The sequence below is a fragment of the Bombina bombina genome, chromosome 6 (assembly GCF_027579735.1).
Source record: "Bombina bombina isolate aBomBom1 chromosome 6, aBomBom1.pri, whole genome shotgun sequence".
Classification (NCBI taxonomy): Eukaryota; Metazoa; Chordata; class Amphibia; order Anura; family Bombinatoridae; genus Bombina; species Bombina bombina.
This window is the reverse complement of record NC_069504.1, coordinates 811,255,749-811,278,620: the sequence shown is the minus strand read 5'-3', so window position 1 is coordinate 811,278,620 and position 22,872 is coordinate 811,255,749. Positions and strand designations below refer to the sequence as shown.

The 22,872-nt window shown below is 39.9% G+C and overlaps 1 protein-coding gene across 1 annotated transcript in view; it reads right to left on the bottom strand.

The window, feature by feature from the left end:
- FBXO24 (F-box protein 24) overlaps positions 1–22,321 on the bottom strand; it is a 39,881-nt gene extending 17,560 nt beyond the window's left edge. The window contains exons 1-2 of the mRNA XM_053719457.1: positions 22,121–22,321; positions 8,446–8,532 (exon numbers count right to left, since the gene is read on the bottom strand). Coding sequence (XP_053575432.1) covers positions 8,446–8,532; positions 22,121–22,321 — 288 coding nt within the window. The remainder of the gene's footprint in view (positions 1–8,445; positions 8,533–22,120) is intronic.
- Positions 22,322–22,872: the final 551 nt, after the last annotated feature.

Genomic DNA, 22,872 nt, shown 5'->3' with positions numbered 1-22,872 from the left:
TCTCATAACAGGTAATATTTGTAATAATCATGTAAATACTCTTATTTTCACAAAAGGGGACTGCAAAATATATATCAAGTACTGTAAATAACTTTGTCCCTTTGCTAGCCAATCACATGGCAGCAACTCAATGCATTTAGGCATCTAGACGTGGTGAAGATGGCTTGCTGAAGTTCAAACCGAGCATCAGAATGGGGAAGAAAGGGGATTTAAGTGACTTTTAACGTGGCATGATTGTTGGTGCCAGACGGGCTGGTCTGAGTATTTAAAAAACTGCTGATTTACTGGGATTTTCACGCACAACCATCTCTAGGGTCTACAGAGAATGGTCTGAAAAAGAGAAAATATCCAGTGAGCAGCAGTTGTGTGGACGACAATTCCTTGTTGATGTCAGAGGAGAATGGGCAGACTGGTTTGAGATGATAGAAAGGCAACAGTAACTCAAATAACCACTCGTTACAACAAAGGTATGCTGAAGACCATCTCTGAACGCACAACATGTCAAACCTTGAAGCAGATGAGCTACAGCAGCTGAGGACCACACTGGGTACCACTCCTGTCAGCTAAGAACAGGAAACTGAGGCTCCATTTCATAAAGGCTCATCAAAATTGGGTAATAGAAGATTGAAAAAACGTTGCCTTGTCTGATGAGTCTTGATTTCAGCTGCAACATTCAGATGGTAGGGTCAGAATTTGTGTAAACAACATGAAAGCATGGATCCATCCTGCCTTGTATCAACGGTTCAGTCTGGTGGTGGTGTAATGGTGTGGGGGATATTTTCTTGGCACACTTTGGGCCCCTTAGTACAATACCTGAGTATTGTTGCTGACCATGTCCATCCTTTTATGACTACTGTGTACCCATCTTCTGATGGCTACTTCCAACAGGATAATGCACCATGTCACAAAGCTCAAACCATCTCAAACTGGTTTCTTGAACATGAGTTCACTGTACTCCAATTGGCCTCCACAGTCACCAGATCTCAATCCAATAGAGCACCATTGGGATGTGGTGGAACGAGATATTCACATCATGGATGTGCAGGCAACAAATCTGCAGCAACTGCGTGATGCTATCATGTCAATATGGACCAAAATCTCTGAGGAATGTTTTCAACACCTTGTTGAATCTATGCCACAAAGAATTAAGGCAGTTCTGAAGGCAAAAGAGGGTCCATCCCAGTACTAACAATGTGTACCTAATAAAGTGGTCGGTGAGTGTGTATATATATATATATATATATATATATTTACAAAAAAAGATCAGCACTCACCAATGTAGCAACCACTCGAATGCACGGCCAAGATAAATGTAGACAAAAGTATAAGCATAGAGACAAGACCTGGTGTTGATCCCTGTAGTCCCACGCCACAAAAGCCAGCACACGAGATTTAAGTAACACACCTTCCTTTAATACAATGCATATGCTGGCTTTTGTGGCGTGGGACTACAGGGATCAACACCAGGTCTTGTCTCTATGCTTATACTTTTGTATATATATATATATATATATATATATATATATATATATATATATATATATATATATATATATATATATATATATATACACACAGAGAGAAGCACACTCACAGGAACAAACAACTCAATACCATTGTTAGCCTGTTCTTTGGCGATTTACCACCTGGGTGCAGCTTCATTTAGCCCAGTAATGCTTTTCACAGAGTAAAACTTTCCTGTAGTATATCAGTCTGATCCCACCTATTACGGTCAGTCCAGTGCCAAAATACGAGGCAATTCCTCTCTGAACAAGAAACACAGCAACACCAGACGATCGTTTCGGCCTTCATTGGGCCTCGTCAGTGAGGTGCAGCCATATTCCTCTAAGCATCTTTATGCTGTGGGAGGGCCCCCTGACCTGTCTGCATGAGTTTATTTCTGTACTGAGTAAAAATAATCACAACATTTTTCTAACATACACCCATAGTGAAAAAGAATTGCCTTTTCTAGATATTTCTATCCAAAAAGAAGGTAACCGTATTTCTACAGAAATATATTGTAAAGATTCAGCCAGTAATAATCTCCTTGAGGCTTCTACCTGTCACCCAGAACCTTTAAAGAAAGGTATTCCCTATCGTCAGCTACTAAGATTAAGAAGAAACTGTTCTTCAAGAACTAAGTTTGAATACCATGCAGAACATATGTGTAAACGATTCATTGACAGAGGATATTCCCATAATTCAATAAAACGAACTTTAGGCAAAGTTAGAAAATTAAACAGAGATTATTTACTCTATTCAAATCCTAAAAAAACATGTGAGAATAAAATAAGATTTATTACAACGTACAATTGTCATTGGAAAAATATCAGAGAAATTCTGACTCAGAACTGGCACATTCTAACCCTAGATACAAAAATTCTAGAAAAAGTAGGAAAAAATCCCCCTATGACTGCCTAAAAATCTCCTAACTTAAAAGACAAGTTAGTTAAAAGTAGATTTGTTAGGTCTGAACCTTAAACAAATTGGTTGCAAAAATACCAACAGGTTCAAGGGAATTATCCACATGGACATTGTGTGTATTGCCCTTACATGCTAAAGTGTAAAACCTTCTCGGCGAATACTGGCAAAGAATTCGACATTAGATGTTTCTCAAATTGCAATTCAGTCAGGGTTGTCTACCTTTTATAATGTTCCTGTCCTCTGTTTTATGTTGGAAAAATGAAAAGAATGTTTAAGGACAGAATACAGGAACATAGGGACGACATCCTCTATGAAAGAGATACTAGTGTAGCTGTCATTTTAGACAGGTTCATAACAGTAGCGCTACCTCTTTAAAATTTATAGGAATTGATAGAGGGATATCCAATGGGAGAGGAGGAGATGAAAACAAATGCCTCCTCAAAAAAGAAGCTAGATGGACATATAGCCTTAAAACAGTGTCCCCTTATGGGTTAAATGAAAGGATTGCGTATGCATCATTCTTGGGTTAATACCTGTAAGCTGCTTAAAACTAATACTTTGCTGAAAGTTGTCTCAATATAGGTGTTTAATACATTTTTATCTAGGTTGACTAATGGGTTCCCCCTTTTATAAGAATCTAGTAAATAAACGTGAAGGCTTATAATAGTTTGGAAACAAAGGGATTGAATTATGTATTCCATTTTGTTACGCAGTGACAATCTCTTATCCCATCTCTGAATATAGACCTGGAATATACATATAGCATATCATTGAATTCTCCATCCATCGTAATGTTTTAGAAATGTTTGTATAACAGTACACATGAGTAGACATAATGACTTAAGTTATACAAAATATCAGCTTTCGTTTTAAATGACATTGTATATTAAATATCGCTGTTACTATGTTAAAAACTTGTGAACTAAGTTTAGAAGCTTGGCAAAAGTAGCCAATGAAAAATGAAAAACAATGGCCAATGAACATGGTTCCACCCAGGAAAGGAGGAATCCAATAAAGAGGGCGATAATGTAACCAATAGACAGTCCTGACGAGGCCCCTGCTTTTGCTCAGCATTGTGGGGCAAAACGCGCATCGACTGACATCTTTGTAACAGCACAGTAATACCGACTATCCCGAAGTACACAAGTAAACGGACTTTACTCAATCTCTGTCGGTCTCTGTATGAGCAAGGAGATGTGACAACCAAAAAGAGGAGAAGTTGTTAAAGCCGTAATTACCTTGCTGTACACAACTGCCTGAAAAGGTACAAGTGGACATATCGGCTTGTTATTGCTGAAATTTTAAAATTGGAAGCTCGGCATCTGTGCTATAAGTGATTCACCTGTACCAACTCGACAAGAAGGATTCATGCTGTTGTTACAAGCTGCCAACATGTTGCTAGCATGCTAGACACCAGAGGACGTCTTTACCTCGTTTTCCTAGCAGCTCACCATTGATGAGTACATCTGCTTAAAGATCGACTAGGTTCATCAGTGTTGTTGCCTGAAAGCTGCCAGCTCTTTGGATACTAGAGGACGTCTTTACCTCGTTTCCATTAGTTCATCGGGATGATGAGCTTTTAGTGGCAGTTACACGTATGCAATCCTCCTTGGAAGATCGTCAAACTTACCTGGTTGAGGTTGTATGAATCTTTGTGGCTTTTCACGCATAATATGGAACAGTGTGGCTTTGTTGCTACTCTGCTACTATGCCACCCGTTTGTTAATAGTTGAGTGACTACCACCATTATGCGGTTGGAGACAAGGTTAATCTCTGACCCTATTTGATGTACAGTGGGGCAAAAAAATATTTAGTCAGCCACCAATTGTGCAAGTTCTCCCATTTAAGAAGATTAGAGAGGCCTGTAATTTTCATCATAGGTATACCTCAACTATGAGAGACAAAATGTGGAAACAAATCCAGACAATCACATTGTCTGATTTGGAAAGAATTTATTTGCATATTATGGTGGAAAATAAATATTTGGTCACCTACAAACAAGCAAGATTTCTGGCTCTCACAGACCTGTATCTTCTTCTTTAATAGGCTCCTCTGTCCTCCACTCATTACCTGTGTTAATGGCACCTGTTTGAACTTGTTATCAGTATAAAAGACACCTGTCCACAACCTCAAACAGTCACACTCCAAACTCCACTATGGTGAAGACCAAAGAGCTGTTGAAGGACACCAGAAACAAAATTGTAGACCTGCACCAGGCTGGGAAGACTGAATCTGCAATAGAAGCATTTCAAGGTCCTGGAGTGGCCTAGTCAATCTCAAGATCTCAACCCCATAGAAAATCTTTGGAGGGAGTTGAAAGTCCATGTTGCCCAGCGACAGCCCCAAAACATCACTGCTCTAGAGGAGATCTTCATGCAGGAATGGGCCAACATACCAGCAACAGTGTGTGACAACCATGTGAAGCCTTACAGAAAACGTTTGACCTCTGTCATTGCCAACAAAGGATACATAACAAAGTATTGAGATTAACTTTTGATATTGACCAAATACTTATTTTCCACCATAATTTGCAAATAAATTCTTTCCAAATCAGACAATGTGATTGTCTGGATTTGTTTCCACATTTTGTCTCTCATAGTTGAGGTATACCTATGATGAAAATTACAGGTCTCTCTCATCTTCTTAAGTGGGAGAACTTGCACAATTGGTGGCTGACTAAATACTTTTTTTGCCCCACTGTCTATGCCTTTTTTCATAATATCTGTGCACAGATTTGTAATCTATTAGTAATGTTTTGAAATAGGCAAGCTTGCATAATCTTTGGTTGATCACCCACTGCAGTGGTAACAATTCTACGTGTGATATTTCACAGATGCCTAACTTTTGATGTTATAAAGTATTGTAAATAAACTTAATTGCATTTGTAGTGCCCGTGTGTACATGTTTCTTTGTCGGAGAAATTCTGCAGCCTATTAACATTTTGGTTAGCTTCATGGGGAATTCCCTCTCTCACAGTTACTCATTTAGTTAAACTGTTTTTCTTTCTTAATGATTCTAAAATTATACAGGGAGTGCAGAATTATTAGGCAAGTTGTATTTTTGAGGATTAATTTTATTATTGAACAACAACCATGTTCTCAATGAACCCAAAAAACTCATTAATATCAAAGCTGAATAGTTTTGGAAGTAGTTTTTAGTTTGTTTTTAGTTATAGCTATTTTAGGGGGATATCTGTGTGTGCAGGTGACTATTACTGTGCATAATTATAAGGCAACTTAACAAAAACAAATATATACCCATTTCAATTATTTATTTTTACCAGTGAAACCAATATAACATCTCAACATTCACAAATATACATTTCTGACATTCAAAAACAAAACAAAAACAAATCAGTGACCAATATAGCCACCTTTCTTTGCAAGGACACTCAAAAGCCTGCCATCCATGGATTCTGTCAGTGTTTTGATCTGTTCACCATCAACATTGCGTGCAGCAGCAACCACAGCCTCCCAGACACTGTTCAGAGAGGTGTACTGTTTTCCCTCCTTGTAAATCTCACATTTGATGATGGACCACAGGTTCTCAATGGGGTTCAGATCAGGTGAACAAGGAGGCCATGTCATTAGATTTTCTTCTTTTATACCCTTTCTTGCCAGCCACGCTGTGGAGTACTTGGACGCGTGTGATGGAGCATTGTCCTGCATGAAAATCATGTTTTTCTTGAAGGATGCAGACTTCTTCCTGTACCACTGCTTGAAGAAGGTGTCTTCCAGAAACTGGCAGTAGGACTGGGAGTTGAGCTTGACTCCATCCTCAACCCGAAAAGACCCCACAAGCTCATCTTTGATGATACCAGCCCAAACCAGTACTCCACCTCCACCTTGCTGGCGTCTGAGTCGGACTGGAGCTCTCTGCCCTTTACCAATCCAGCCACGGGCCCATCCATCTGGCCCATCAAGACTCACTCTCATTTCATCAGTCCATAAAACCTTAGAAAAATCAGTCTTGAGATATTTCTTGGCCCAGTCTTGACGTTTCAGCTTGTGTGTCTTGTTCAGTGGTGGTCGTCTTTCAGCCTTTCTTACCTTGGCCATGTCTCTGATTATTGCACACCTTGTGCTTTTGGGCACTCCAGTGATGTTGCAACTCTGAAATATGGCCAAACTGGTGGCAAGTGGCATCTTGGCAGCTGCACGCTTGACTTTTCTCAGTTCATGGGCAGTTATTTTGCGCCTTGGTTTTTCCACACGCTTCTTGCGACCCTGTTGACTATTTTGAATGAAACGCTTGATTGTTTGATGATCACGCTTCAGAAGCTTTGCCATTTTAAGAGTGCTGCATCCCTCTGCAAGATATCTCACTATTTTTTACTTTTCTGAGCCTGTCAAGTCCTTCTTTTGACCCATTTTGCCAAAGGAAAGGAAGTTGCCTAATAATTATGCACACCTGATATAGGGTGTTGATGTCATTAGACCACACCCCTTCTCATTACAGAGATGCACATCACCTAATATGCTTAAATGGTAGTAGGCTTTCGAGCCTATACAGCTTGGAGTAAGACAACATGCATAAAGAGGATGATGTGGTCAAAAGACTCATTTGCCTAATAATTCTGCACTCCCTGTATATATATATATATATATATTTATATATATATATATATATATATATATATATATATATATATATATATATATATACAGTGTAATTGCTGTGTAGGGTCAAGCACTCACGACACTTATAGTCCAATGCCCCGGGTGCAGTCCTGATGGTTTTATACACAAGTTGAAAAACAAAGAGGTACACTCACGAGGTCTTCAATAACAATAGGTATTTATTCTCTCTTAACTGTAATGTTTCGGGATCACTACCATCTTCAGACCACAGAAATTTTGATGTGCAGCAGACATGATCCGCTACAGTGGATCATGTACGCTCGCACTTAAATAAATCGGCCCCTTAGTGTCTAGAAAACAATGGGAGCTGCCATGTTGTAACTTAGGTTATGTTCTCTGCTGTGGCCAATTAGGGACAGCTATAAATAGGTCAATAGAGTGTGCTGCCAATGGCTGTATTGAATATAACAGTGTTCTGCACTTCCATTTCTAACAGGAACTAAAAAGCTTGCAATTTCAGAATGGAATAACAGGAAAAGGGGACAAAATAAATAATGAAAGTATATTTAGTATATATATAGAGTTTTTGTTACATATATGCTTTTATTTATTTATTACTATATCAAAGTGTTTAATGTCCCTTTAATGTTGCAGGATACAAAAACATTTTAGAAAATTGGGTGCTCCCAACTTTGTGGCATCAGTTTGGGGAAGGCCCTTTCCTGCTCCAGCATGACTATTCCCCTGTGAAAAATGCAAAGCTTATGAAGACAGTTTGAAGAGGAAGAACTCGAGAGGCCTCCACAGAGCCCTGACCTGAACCCCACCTTTGGGATGAATTGGAACAACAATTGGGAGCCAGACATTCTCATACAACATGAGTGCCTGACCTCACAAATGTTTTTTTGGGGCTGAATGGGCACTAATTCCCACAAACACTCTACAACATCTTTAGAAAGCCTTTCCAGAAGCGTTGTGGCTGTCATATCCCAAAGGGGAGGGGGGCAACTTCATTTGTCCAACTAGTTCATATAGATGTGATAGTAAGGTGTTCACATACTTTTCACCATTTTGGAACCAATTTATCAATGTCTAGCGGACATGATACGCTGTAGCGTATCATGCCCGCTAGACATCGCTGAATGCAGACTACTTGTGCAATGCCGCCTCCTGCAGATTCGCAGCCAATTGGCCGCTAGCAGGGGATGTCACTCAACCTGATTGTATGCAATAGTGCGGATTGATGTCCGCAGCCTAAGAGGTAGCGGACGAGTTAAGAAGCAGCGATCCTAAAACTCCTGTTTCCGGTGAGCCATGATAAATTGTGTGTGTGTATATGTATATTAAAGTTGATATAAAATGCCTTCTTTAGCTATAAGAAATAAAAGTATAAAAGATGTTTAATTCAGTAAATGTAATTTGTTTCATCTTTAGTTCTTACCATCTCTCGTGGTAGATCCAGAAAGTTAACTGTGTTGCTACAGGAGCTAAGCTCTACTGGCATGGGTAATATTTTTCTCTTCTTTTCCTAGAGAAAGTAAGAACTTATCAATACAACATTTAACATATATTTACTTAAAGATATAGCAAGATACATACAGTATATACATACATTCTTATTAATTCTTACTGCAGTAATTTCTTCTAGTACACTTGTAAATGCATCACATATAGGGCTTAATTTATTTATGCAACTAGGGAGACTTTGCAGTGCAGCTGCAAGTTAAAAAGCAGCATCCTGAAGTAGCAGTGGAGTTAAAATAGCCCATATCTATTTATGTAACAGCAGGGGGCAGGCTTGTACAAGCAATTGTTTGTGCAGTACTGGATGCCTCTTCCTAGCACCGAACACAGGCAGATAGGTTTTCCGGTTAAAAGGACAGTCTAGTCCAAAATAATTTTTCATGATTCAGGTAGAGAATGTCATTTTAAACAATTTTCAATTCACTTTTATCACCAGTTTTGCTTTGTCCTCTTGGTATTCTTAGTTGAAAGCTAAACCTAGGAGGTTTATATGCTAATTTCTAACCCCTTGAAGGCCGCCTCTTCTCTCAGGGCATTTTTACAGTTTTTCACCACTAGAGGGTGTTAGTTCATGTGCATCATATAGATAACACTGTGAAGTTCAGGTGAGCCAGCTCTTATTGGCTGAAATGGATATCTGTCAAAAGAACTGAAATAAGGGGGCAGTCTGCAGAGGCTTAGATACAAGGTAATCACAGAGGTAAAAAGTGTATTTATATAACAGTGTTGGCTATGCAATACTAGGGAATGGGTAATAAAGGGATTATCTATCTTTTTAAACAATAACAATTCTGGTGTAGACTGTCCCTTTAAGAGAAGGTTAAATTATAATTACACTTTCCTGTCTCCATAATGTATCACAAAGACACTTGTACATTTAGGGCTAGATTACGAGTGGCGCCCTAGCAGTTGTGCATGAGCGATAAGGGTTTTATTGCCGCTTTTTGTAAACATTGGAAGTAGTGCACGTATTACAAGTTGAAAGTTAACGCATTTGCTCAAGAGCAATTGAATTTAATGAACATTGGGATATCGCAACCTCAGAGCTCTGGTTAGCTGTTACGTTCAAATAAAAAGTTGCACAAAACACATCAAAATTCATTTAAAAGTTATACTCATAATAACACCATCAAATATAAAAGTAAATTTATGCTTACCTGATAAATAATTTCTTCTATGGTAAGATGAGTCCACGGAACTCTTTGAGCCGAAAAGATAGCAACTAAAAACAGAACTTTCCAAGATAGAAGCTTAATATCTATGGAATGCATAGGTTCAAACGGAACCCCTTGAAGAACTTAAAGAAGTAAATTCAAACTCCATGGCAGAGCAACAGGTTTAAACAAAGGCTTGATTCTAACTAAAGCCTGACAGAACGACTGAACGTCTGGAACATCTGCCAGACGTTTGTGCAGTAGAATTGATAAAGAAGATATCTGTCCCTTTAAGGAACTAGCTGATAGCCCCTTCTCCAATCCTTCTTGGAGAAAGGACAAAATCCTACAAATCCTGATCTCCATGAGTAGCCTTTGGATTCGCACCAATAAAGATATTTATGCCATATCTTATGATAAATTTTCCTAGTGACAGGCTTTCGAGCCTGAATCAAGGTATCTATGACCGACTCCGAGAAACCCCGCTTGGATAAGATCAAGCGTTCAATCTCCAAGCAGTCAGCCGCAGAGAAACTAGATTTGTATGCTGGAATGGACCTTGAATCGGAAGATCCTGTCTCAGTGGCAGAGTCCATGGTGGAAGAGATGACATGTCCACCAGGTCTGCATACCAAGTCCTGCGTGGCCACGCAGGTGCTATCAAAATCACCAAAGCTCTCTCCTGTTTGATTCTGGCAATCAAACGAGGAAGGAGAGGAAATGGTGGAAACACATAAGCCAGGTTGAACGACCAGGGTACTGCTAGAGCATCTATCAGTACTGCCTGAGGATCCCTTGACCTGGACCCGTAACAAGGAAGTTTGGCATTCTGACGAGACGCCATCAGATCCAATTCTGGTGTGCCCCAGTACCGAATCAATTGTGCAAACACCTCCGGATGGAGTTCCCACTCCCCCAAATGAAAAGTCTGACGACTTAGAAAATCCGCTTCCCAGTTCTCCACTCCTGGGATATAGATTGCTTATAGATGGCAAGAGTGAGTCTCTGCCCATCGAATTATTTTGGTAACCTCTATCATCGCTAGAGAACTCTTTGTTCCCCCCTGATGATTGATATATGCTACAGTCGTTATATTGTCCGACTGGAATCTTATGAATCTGGCCGACGCCAGCTGATGCCACGCCTGAAGCGCGTTGAATATCGCTCTCAGTTCTAGAATATTTATCGGGAGGAGAACCTCCTCCTGAGTCCACAAACCCTGTGCTTTCAGGGAATTCCAGACTGCACCCCAGCCCAATAGGCTGGCGTCCGTCGTCACTATGACCCATGCTGGCCTGCGGAAACACATTCCCTTGGACAGATGATCCTGTGACAACCACCAAAGAAGAGAGTCTCTGGTCTCTTGGTCCAGATTTATCTGAGGAGATAAATCTGCATAATCCCCATTCCACTGTTTGAGCATGCATAGTTGCAGTGGTCTGAGATGCAAGCGAGCAAACGGAACTATGTCCATTGTCGCTACCATTAAGCCGATTGCCTCCATACACTGACGGCCGAGGAATAGAATGAAGAGCTCGGTAGATGGATAAAATCTTTAATTTACTGACCTCCGTCAGAAAAATTTTCATGTCCACCGAATCTATCACAGAAATGGAACTCTTGTGAGAGGGATAAGTGAAACTCTTTTTTACGTTCACCTTCCACCCGTGAGATCTTAGAAAAGCCAACACGATGTCCGTGTGAGACTTGGCTAGTTGGTAAGTCGAAGCCTGAATTAAGATATCGTCCAGATAAGGGCACCACAGCTATGCCCGGCGGCCTTAGAACCCGCCAGAAGGGACCCTAGCACCTTTGTGAAAATTCTGGGAGCTGTGGCCAACCCGAAGGGAAGAGCCACAAACTGGAAATGCTTGTCCAGAAAGGCGAACCTGAGGAACTGGTGATGATCTTTGTGGATAGGGATGTGTAGATATGCATCCTTTAAGTCCATGGTGGTCATATATTGACCCTCCTGAATCATCAGCAAAATAGTCTGAATGGTCTCCATCTTGAAGGATGGGACTCTGATGAATTTGTTTAGGATCTTGAGATCCAAAATTGGTCTGAAGGTTCCCTCTTTTTTGGGAACCACAAACAGATTGGAGTAGAACCCTTGCCCCTGTTCTGTTTTCGGAACTGGGCAGATCACTCCCATGGTATATAGGTCTTCTACACAGCGTAAGAACGCCTCTCTTTTTGTCTGGTTTACAGACAATTGAGAAAGATGGAATCTCCCCCTTGGGGGAGAATCTTTGAAATCTAGAAGATACCCCTGGGTTACGATTTCTAAAGCCCAGGAGTCCTGAACGTCTCTTGCCCAAGCCTGAGCAAAGAGAGAAAGTCTGCCCCCTACAAGATCCTGTCCCGGATCGGGGGCTACCCCTTCATGCTCTCTTGGTGGCAGCAGCAGGCTTCTTGGCCTGTTTACCCTTGTTCCAAGTCTGATTAGGTCTCCAGACTGACTTGGATTGACCTGGAGGAAGAGGGACCACCTTTGAAGTTCCGAAAGGAGCGAAAATTATTTTGTTTGGTCCTCATCTTATTTGTCTTATCCTGAGGAAGGGCATGGCCTTTTCCTCCAGTGATGTCTGAAATGATCTCTTTCAGTTCAGGCCCGAATAGGGTCTTACCCTTGAAAGAGATGGTTAACAGCTTGGCTTTTGATAACACATCAGCAGACCAGGACTTAAGCCATAACGCTCTACGCGCTAAAATGGCAAAACCTGAATTTTTCGCCGCTAATTTAGCCAGTTGAAACGCGGCATCTGTAATGAAAGAATTAGCTAGCTTGAGAGCCCTAATTCTATCTAGAATATCATCTAATGGGGTCTCAACCTGAAGAGCTTCCTCCAGAGCCTTGAACCAAAATGACGCTGCAGTAGTTACAGGAACAATGCACGCTATAGGCTGGAGAAGAAAACCTTGATGAACAAATATTTTCTTCAGGAGACCCTCTAATTTTTTATCCATAGGATCTTTGAAAGCACAACTGTCCTCAATAGGTTTAGTTGTACGCTTAGCCAGGGTAGAAATAGCTCCCTCCACCTTAGGGACCGTCTGCCACGAGTCCCGCATGGTGTCTGATATGGGAAACATTTTCTTAAAAGTAGGAGGGGGAGCGAACGGAATACCTGGTCTATCCCACTCCTTAGTAACAATGTCCGAAATCCTCTTAGGGACCGGAAAAACATCAGTGTAGGCAGGAACCTCTAGAAATCTGTCCATTTTACACAATTTCTCTGGAACTACAATAGGGTCACAATCATCCAGAGTCGCTAAAACCTCCCTGAGCAATAAGCGGAGGTGTTCTAGTTTAAATTTAAAAGCCGTCATATCTGAGTCTGTCTGAGGGAACATATTTCCTGAATCAGAAATCTCTCCCTCAGCCAGCAAATCCCTCACCCCCAACTCAGAGCATTGTGAGGGTACATCGGATATGGCTAATAAAGCGTCAGAGGGCTCAGCGTTTGTTCTCACACCAGACCTACTGTGCTTCCCCTGCAACCCAGGCAGCTTAGATAAAACCTCTGGGAGGGTAGTATTCATAACTGCTGCCATATCTTGCAGGATGAAAGAATTAGATGCACTAGAAGTACTTGGCGTCGCTTGTGCGAGCGTTAATGTTTGTGACACTTGGGAAGAATTAGATGGCATAACCTGATTCCCTTCTGACTGAGAATCATCCTGCGACATACTTTTAGTAGCTAAAATATGTTCTTTGCAATTTATTGACCTTTCAGTGCATGAGGGACACATTCTAAGTGGAGGTTCCACAATGGCTTCTAAACATATTGAACATTGACTTTCCTCAATGTCAGACATGTTGAACAGGCTAGTAATGACTATAAACAAGCATGAAAACACTTTATTTAGTGAAAAAAATAACAATCTTAAAAAACGGTACTGTGCCTTTAAGAGAAAAAAAGTATACACGTTCTGCAAAACAGCTTTAAAATGCACCAAATTTTTCAAAATTTTGCAAGCAGACACAATATATGTAGTTAAGATTGCCCCACAAGGAATTTTAACATTTAACCCTTTGATGTGCAAACCGGATTGAAATTAGGCCTAAATACGGAGAGAAAAAAACCTCAGCACCTTGCCACAGCCCTGCCCTGGCCCTACCTGCCCTCAGGGATAGTAAATATGGGGTAAAAGCTTCGATTTGGCCCAAAACATTCACCAGGGCCCTCAGGAATTAGAGCTTTCTGCTTGCTGCGAGAAAATAACTGCGCATCTGAGGCGCTAAAATAGGCCCCGCCCATCTCACTCGATGTTTCTACAGCCTCAAAGAACCGCACCAGGGCGGTTTTTAACTAGCCATGTGGGTTCTGAGACCCAAAAAAATAAGCCAAGTGTACCCTCAATAAAGTTGCCCAAAACGTTATTGCCCACAAAATGTTAAACAGCACTCCCAGTTCATAAAACGTTTGCCCACAAACATTTACAACTCAGTGTCAACCATTTTTGTAATTAGCCCCTTTTGCAAGCTTAGTAATGCCCTTCTTATTGTTCTTAGGATTACTGCTTACCCTTACCCTCATGGGGATACTGTCAGCCTTTCTGAAATACACAGTCTCTCCAGAAAAATATGACTGAACATACCTCACTGCTGCATAGCATGAAAACGTTCCTCACACTGAAGTTTCCTGTACTCCTCAGCCTCTGTGGGAACAGCACTGGACCTTAGTTACAAATGCTAAGATCATCATCCTCTAGGCAGAAGTCTTCATCCATCTGCTGCCTGAGAGTAAATAGTACACACCGGTACCATTTAAAATAACAAACTCTTGCTTGCTTAAAAACTAATATTTTATCACCTCTTTCACTTTACCCTTCCTAATACTTAGAGTAGGCAAAGAGAATGACTGGGGGGTGGAGCTAAGGGAGGAGCTATATAGACAGCTCTGCTGTGGTGCTCTTTGCCACTTCCTGTTAGCAGGAGGATAATATCCCACAAGTAAAGGATGAATCTGTGGACTCGTCTTACCTTATAGAAGAAACATTTTTTTTTTTTAAATTGCAATAAAAAAGTATAAGGGCTCAAGTGTCAAAAGGACTGAAAAGAGCTCTAACATAGAGATAAATACATAAAGATGTAAAAAAAAAGAAGCTGTGGTTGAGGGCAATTAACGCACAAATCGGGAGGAATAAATAGCGCTTTACTCGTAATCTAGACCTTATTGTTTTGTTTTGTAAATTTATAAAATTATTGCAATAATTTTCTCTGTATTTGTGTAATCCAAGTATATAAGAATATAGTGTTGTATTATCTTTTATTAGCAAATAGGCTTGCTAATTGTATTATCACACTTCCATTGAAACAGCAAACAGTTAAAACACTGTTGGAAGCTGTCAATAAGGTCTCAAACATTACGGCATGCTCAACTAGGTGTAAAAGAGGAAAAATAAGCTTTATGAGGCCTCTTTTCCAATGAAATATTCAAGGTTTTACACAATACAAGTGTTTCACTTTATAAATGTATTGTTATTGGTAATATTTATTACTGGCCCAGGTATAGGACTAGTTTGAGTTATGTTCCTATTTAACTATCAATATGCATTTATATATAAAAATATAATCAAGCACATATCTCCATATTTTTAACTAGACCTATGCCTAGGGCATCACTAAATATTACATATATCAATACATTTAAAAATATAAATAAAAAATGTTTTTTCATTAAATAAAACTTTTTAATTTAGTTTTATTTATTAAATAATTCAATGTATGTTTAATGTACAAACATATTTTCGAGAAATCTGACTTTGGATGGAATTGTTAACACAATGTTAACATACACTTACAAGAAAAGAGCGACCGATCACAGTGTGCAATATTTTTCAATGAAAACCTGGTACTAAAATGAAGCCTTAAACTACTTTTCTTTCATGTAATTAGCAAGAGTCCATGAGCTAGTGACGTATGGGATATACATTCCTACCAGGAGGGGCAAAGTTTCCCAAACCTCAAAATGCCTATAAATACACCCCTCACCACACCCACAATTCAGTTTTACAAACTTTGCCTCCTATGGAGGTGGTGAAGTAAGTTTGTGCTAGATTCTATGTTGATATGCGCTCCGCAGCAAGTTGGAGCCCGGTTTTCCTCTCAGCGTGCAGTGAATGTCAGAGGGATGTGAGGAGAGTATTGCCTATTTGAATGCAGTGATCTCCTTCTACGGGGTCTATTTCATAGGTTCTCTGTTATCGGTCGTAGAGATTCATCTCTTACCTCCCTTTTCAGATCGACGATATACTCTTATTTATATACCATTACCTCTGCTGATTTTCGTTTCAGTACTGGTTTGGCTTTCTACAAACATGTAGATGAGTGTCCTGGGGTAAGTAAATCTTATTTTTTGTGACACTCTAAGCTATGGTTGGGCACTTTATTTATAAAGTTCTAAATATATGTATTCAAACATTTATTTGCCTTGACTCAGAATGTTCAACATTCCTTATTTTCAGACAGTCAGTTTCATATTTGGGATAATGCGTTTGAATCAATTCATTTTTTCTTACCTTAAAGATTTGACTTTTTTTTCCCTGTGGGCTGTTAGGCTCGCGGGGGCTGAAAATGCTTCATTTTATTGCGTCATTCTTGGCGCGGACTTTTTTGGCGCAAAAAATCTTTTCTGTTTCCGGCGTCATACGTGTCGCCGGAATGTTGTGTCATTTTTTGACGTCCTTTTGCGCCAAAAATGTCGGCGTTCCGGATGTGGCGTCATTTTTGGTGCCAAAAAGCATTTAGGCGCCAAACAATGTGGGCGTATTATTTGGCGCCAAAAAATATGGGCGTCGCTTTTGTCTCCACATTATTTCAGTCTGATTTTTTCTTTGCTTCTGGTTACTAGAAGCTTGTTTATTGGCATTTTTTCCCATTCCTGAAACTGTCATTTAAGGAGTTTGATCAATTTTGCTTTATATGTTGTTTTTTCTCTTACATATTGCAAGATGTCTCACGTTGCATCTGAGTCAGAAGATACTTCAGGAAAATCGCTGTCTAGTGCTGGAACTACCAAAGCTAAGTGTATCTGCTGTAAACTTTTGGTAGCTATTCCTCCGGCTGTTGTTTGTATTAATTGTCATGACAAACTTGTTAAAGCAGATAATATTTCCTTTAGTAATGTACCATTGCCTGTTGCAGTTCCCTCAACATCTAAGGTGCAGAATGTTCCTGATAACATAAGAGATTTTGTTTCTGAATCCATCAAGAAGGCTATGTCTGTTATTTCTCCTTCTAGTAAACATAAAAAATCTTTTAAAACTTCTCTCTCTACAGATGAATTTTTAAATGAACATCATCATTCTGATTCTGATGACTCTTCTGGTTCAGAGGATTCTGTCTCAGAGATTGATGCTGATAAATCTTCATATTTATTTAAAATGGAATTTATTCGTTCTTTACTTAAAGAAGTACTAATTGCTTTAGAAATAGAGGATTCTGGTCCTCTTGATACTAATTCTAAACGTTTAGATAAGGTGTTTAAATCTCCTGTGGTTATTCCAGAAGATTTTCCTGTTCCTAATGCTATTTCTGAAGTAATTTCCAGAGAATGGGATACATTGGGTAATTCATTTACTCCTTCTAAACGTTTTAAGCAATTATATCCTGTGCCGTCTGACAGATTAGAATTTTGGGACAAAATCCCTAAAGTTGATGGGGCTATTTCTACCCTTGCTAAACGTACTACTATTCCTACGTCAGATGGTACTTCGTTTAAAGATCCTTTAGATAGGAAAATTGAATCCTTTCTAAGAAAAGCTTATCTGTGTTCAGGTAATCTTCTTAGACCTGCTATATCTTTGGCTGATGTTGCTGCAGCTTCAACTTTTTGGTTGGAGACTTTAGCGCAACAAGTAACAGATCATGATTCTCATAATATTATTATTCTTCTTCAGCATGCTAATAATTTTATCTGTGATGCCATTTTTGATATTATCAGAGTTGATGTCAGGTTTATGTCTCTAGCTATTTTAGCTAGAAGAGCTTTATGGCTTAAAACTTGGAATGCTGATATGGCTTCTAAATCAACTCTACTTTCCATTTCTTTCCAGGGTAACAAATTATTTGGTTCTCAGTTGGATTCCATTATCTCAACTGTTACTGGTGGGAAAGGAACTTTTTTACCACAGGATAAAAAATCTAAGGGTAAAAACAGGGCTAATAATCGTTTTCGTTCCTTTCGTTTCAACAAAGAACAAAAGCCTGATCCTTCATCCTCAGGAGCAGTTTCAGTTTGGAAACCATCTCCAGTCTGGAATAAATCCAAGCCTTCTAGAAAGGCAAAGCCTGCTTCAAAGTCCACATGAAGGTGCGGCCCTCATTCCAGCTCAGCTGGTAGGGGGCAGGTTACGTTTTTTCAAAGAAATTTGGATCAATTCTGTTCACAATCTTTGGATTCAGAACATTGTTTCAGAAGGGTACAGAATTGGTTTCAAGATGAGACCTCCTGCAAAGAGATTTTTTCTTTCCCGTGTCCCAGTAAATCCAGTGAAGGCTCAAGCATTTCTGAATTGTGTTTCAGATCTAGAGTTGGCTGGAGTAATTATGCCAGTTCCAGTTCTGGAACAGGGGATGGGGTTTTATTCAAATCTCTTCATTGTACCAAAGAAGGAGAATTCCTTCAGACCAGTTCTGGATCTAAAAATATTGAATCGTTATGTAAGGATTCCAACGTTCAAAATGGTAACTGTAAGGACTATCTTGCCTTTTGTTCAGCAAGGGCATTATATGTCCACAATAGATTTACAGGACGCTTATCTGCATATTCCGATTCATCCAGATCATTATCAGTTCCTGAGATTCTCTTTTCTGGACAAGCATTACCAGTTTGTGGCTCTGCCTAGCTACAGCTCCAAGAATTTTTACAAAAGTTCTCGGTGCCCTTCTGTCTGTAATCAGAGAACAGGGTATTGTGGTATTTCCTTATTTGGACGATATCTTGGTACTTGCTCAGTCTTTACATTTAGCAGAATCTCATACGAATCGACTTGTGTTGTTTCTTCAAGATCATGGTTGGAGGATCAATTTACCAAAAAGTTCATTGATTCCTCAGACAAGGGTAACTTTTCTGGGTTTCCAGATAGATTCAGTGTCCATGACTCTGTCTTTAACAGACAAGAGACGTCTAAAATTGATTTCAGCTTGTCGAAACCTTCAGTCACAATCATTCCCTTCGGTAGCCTTATGCATGGAAATTCTAGGTCTTATGACTGCTGCATCGGACGCGATCCCCTTTGCTCGTTTTCACATGCGACCTCTTCAACTCTGTATGCTGAATCAATGGTGCAGGGATTACACAAAGATATCTCAATTAATATCTTTAAAACCGATTGTACGACACTCTCTAACGTGGTGGACAGATCACCATCGTTTAATTCAGGGGGCTTCTTTTGTGCTTCCGACCTGGACTGTAATTTCAACAGATGCAAGTCTCACAGGTTTGGGAGCTGTGTGGGGATCTCTGACAGCACAAGGAGTTTGGGAATCTCAGGAGGTGAGATTACCGATCAATATTTTGGAGCTCCGTGCAATTTTCAGAGCTCTTCAGTCTTGGCCTCTTCTGAAGAGAGAATCGTTCATTTGTTTTCAGACAGACAATGTCACAACTGTGGCATACATCAATCATCAAGGAGGGACTCACAGTCCTCTGGCTATGAAAGAAGTATCTCGAATTCTGGTTTGGGCGGAATCCAGCTCCTGTCTAATCTCTGCGGTTCATATCCCAGGTATAGACAATTGGGAAGCGGATTATCTCAGTCGCCAAACGTTGCATCCGGGCGAATGGTCTCTTCACCCAGAGGTATTTCTTCAGATTGTTCAAATATGGGAGCTTCCAGAAATAGATCTGATGGCGTCTCATCTAAACAAGAAACTTCCCAGGTATCTGTCCAGATCCCGGGATCCTCAGGCGGAAGCAGTGGATGCATTATCACTTCCTTGGAAGTATCATCCTGCTTATATCTTTCCGCCTCTAGTTCTTCTTCCAAGAGTAATCTCCAAGATTCTGAAGGAATGCTCGTTTGTTCTGCTTGTAGCTCCGGCATGGCCTCACAGGTTTTGGTATGCAGATCTTGTCCGGATGGCCTCTTGCCATCCGTGGACTCTTCCGCTACGACCAGACCTTCTGTCGCAAGGTCCTTTTTTCCATCAGGATCTCAAATCCTTAAATTTAAAGGTATGGAGATTGAACGCTTGATTCTTAGTCAAAGAGGTTTCTCTGACTCTGTGATTAATACTATGTTACAGGCTCGTAAATCTGTATCCAGAGAGATATATTATAGAGTCTGGAAGACTTATATTTCTTGGTGTCTTTCTCATCATTTTTCTTGGCATTCTTTTAGAATTCCAAGAATTTTACAGTTTCTTCAGGATGGTTTAGATAAAGGTTTGTCCGCAAGTTCCTTGAAAGGACAAATCTCTGCTCTTTCTGTTCTTTTTCACAGAAAGATTGCTAATCTTCCTGATATTCATTGTTTTGTACAAGCTTTGGTTCGTATAAAACCTGTCATTAAGTCAATTTCTCCTCCTTGGAGTTTGAATTTGGTTCTAGGGGCTCTTCAAGCTCCTCCGTTTGAACCTATGCATTCATTGGACATTAAATTACTTTCTTGGAAAGTTTTGTTCCTTTTGGCAATCTCTTCTGTCAGAAGAGTTTCTGAATTATCTGCTCTTTCTTGTGAGTCTCCTTTTCTGATTTTTCATCAGGATAAGGCAGTGTTGCGAACTTCTTTTGAATTTTTACCTAAAGTTGTGAATTCCAACAACATTAGTAGAGAAATTGTGGTTCCTTCATTATGTCCTAATCCTAAGAATTCTAAGGAAAAATCGTTACATTCTTTGGATGTTGTTAGAGCTTTGAAATATTATGTTGAAGCTACTAAGTCTTTCCGAAAGACTTCTAGTTTATTTGTTATCTTTTCCGGTTCTAGAAAAGGCCAGAAAGCTTCTGCCATTTCTTTGGCATCTTGGTTGAAATCTTTAATTCATCTTACCTATGTTGAGTCGGGTAAAACTCCGCCTCAAAGGATTACAGCTCATTCTACTAGGTCAGTTTCTACTTCCTGGGCGTTTAGGAATGAAGCTTTGATTGATCAGATTTGCAAAGCAGCAACTTGGTCCTCTTTGCATACTTTTACTAAATTCTACCATTTTGATGTATTTTCTTCTTCTGAAGCAGTTTTTGGTAGAAAAGTACTTCAGGCAGCGGTTTCAGTTTGAATCTTCTGCTTATGTTTTTCATTAAACTTTATTTTGGGTGTGGATTATTTTCAGCAGGAATTGGCTGTCTTTATTTTATCCCTCCCTCTCTAGTGACTCTTGCGTGGAAAGATCCACATCTTGGGTAATCATTATCCCATACGTCACTAGCTCATGGACTCTTGCTAATTACATGAAAGAAAACATAATTTATGTAAGAACTTACCTGATAAATTCATTTCTTTCATATTAGCAAGAGTCCATGAGGCCCACCCTTTTTTGTGGTGGTTATGATTTTTGTATAAAGCACAATTATTCCAATTCCTTATTTTATATGCTTTCGCACTTTTTTATCACCCTACTTCTTGGCTATTCGTTAAACTGAATTGTGGGTGTGGTGAGGGGTGTATTTATAGGCATTTTGAGGTTTGGGAAACTTTGCCCCTCCTGGTAGGAATGTATATCCCATACGTCACTAGCTCATGGACTCTTGCTAATATGAAAGAAATGAATTTATCAGGTAAGTTCTTACATAAATTATGTTTTAGCTGTTGGCTACTTTGGTAGCTTACAGCTCCATTTTTACTATTTCAATGGAAACTAGCACATAGTTGGCCAGAACATAGTTTTCACTTTCTTATTCTTTAGAAACTTGTGATTTTGGCAGTGTGTTTTGGATAGTTATCATGCTGGAATATTCCTCTTCTGTCAAGCTTCTGGAGACTGGGAGTAATCTTGTCAGCCAGTATTTTGGTACATCTACAGGCATTCATGGTGCCATATATAAATGTCATCTCCCCAACACCTTTTTCACTCATGTAGCCCCATATCATCACATGCACCCCGCCTCTGTACTTCACTGTTGGGACTATGAGGACGAATTATCAAATGTCAATTGTCGGGGTAGGAGGTGTCAATTGTGGCGATTCCTGTCCGCCTCATCAGAGCAGGCGGACAGGGTTATGGAGCAGCGGTCTTTAGACCGCTGCTCCATAACTTGTGTTTCTGGCGAGTCTGAAGACTCGCCAGAAACACAGGCCCTCAAGCTCCGTACGGAGCTTGATAAATGGGCATCTATATATTCATTGTGGTAGTCCTGGCCAGGTTGATACCAAACATGCAGGACCCCATCTGAGCCGAACAAATTTATCTTGGTCTCACTTGACCAAAGAATCTGCTACCAATATTCATTAAGCTTAATTTCATGTTCTTTTAAAGTTTAATCTTGCAGTTTTGTGCAGAAGAGCAAGCAAAGGATTTTTTCTCAGGCGCCATCCATAGAGGTTGACATTAAGCAATGTCCTTCGCACTGTCTGAGCTATCACAGAAACTCCAATTTCCATTGATAAGCCCGGAGCTAAGTCTGAAGAACTTGCCCGTCTGTTTTCCCGAGCTAGATTGTGCAAGCAACGCACTGTTTGTGGCATCATTTTAGGAGAATGTTCACTCTGATTAGTGATATATGGCTCATTCTATATCTCCTGATTACTGCTGTAACTGTGGTTCATCTGAATCTTAGTTGGTCACTGATATTCCTGTATACTTTTCCATCTTTGTGACATTGCAAGATCAGATTTCTTTCCAAGGGCATGGAGAGTCCACAAATCCATTCTAATTTCTAGGGAGAATTCAACCCCTTTACCATCAGGAGGAAGCAAAGAATACCCCAGCAAAGCTTTAAGTTAAGTATCCCTCCTACTTCCCACAACCCCCCAGTTATTCTTTGCCTTTGTACATTATGGAGGTGTGTGAAGATGGTGTCTGAAGAAATGTAATCTTTTAATGGGTAGTTTCCCTGCAAGCAAGGATTCGGGCAATCCTCGGTCCATGTAATCCTCTTTAGTAAGAGCTATGGTGGCTATTAGCTGTTGGAGGTCGGCAGGGTAGTCCAACAATTTATGCTAACCCCTAAATAAAACCTGGGTGTGTTATATGCTTTTCTTTTTTCTACAGGTCCCTGTAAAAAGTTGTCTGAATCTGG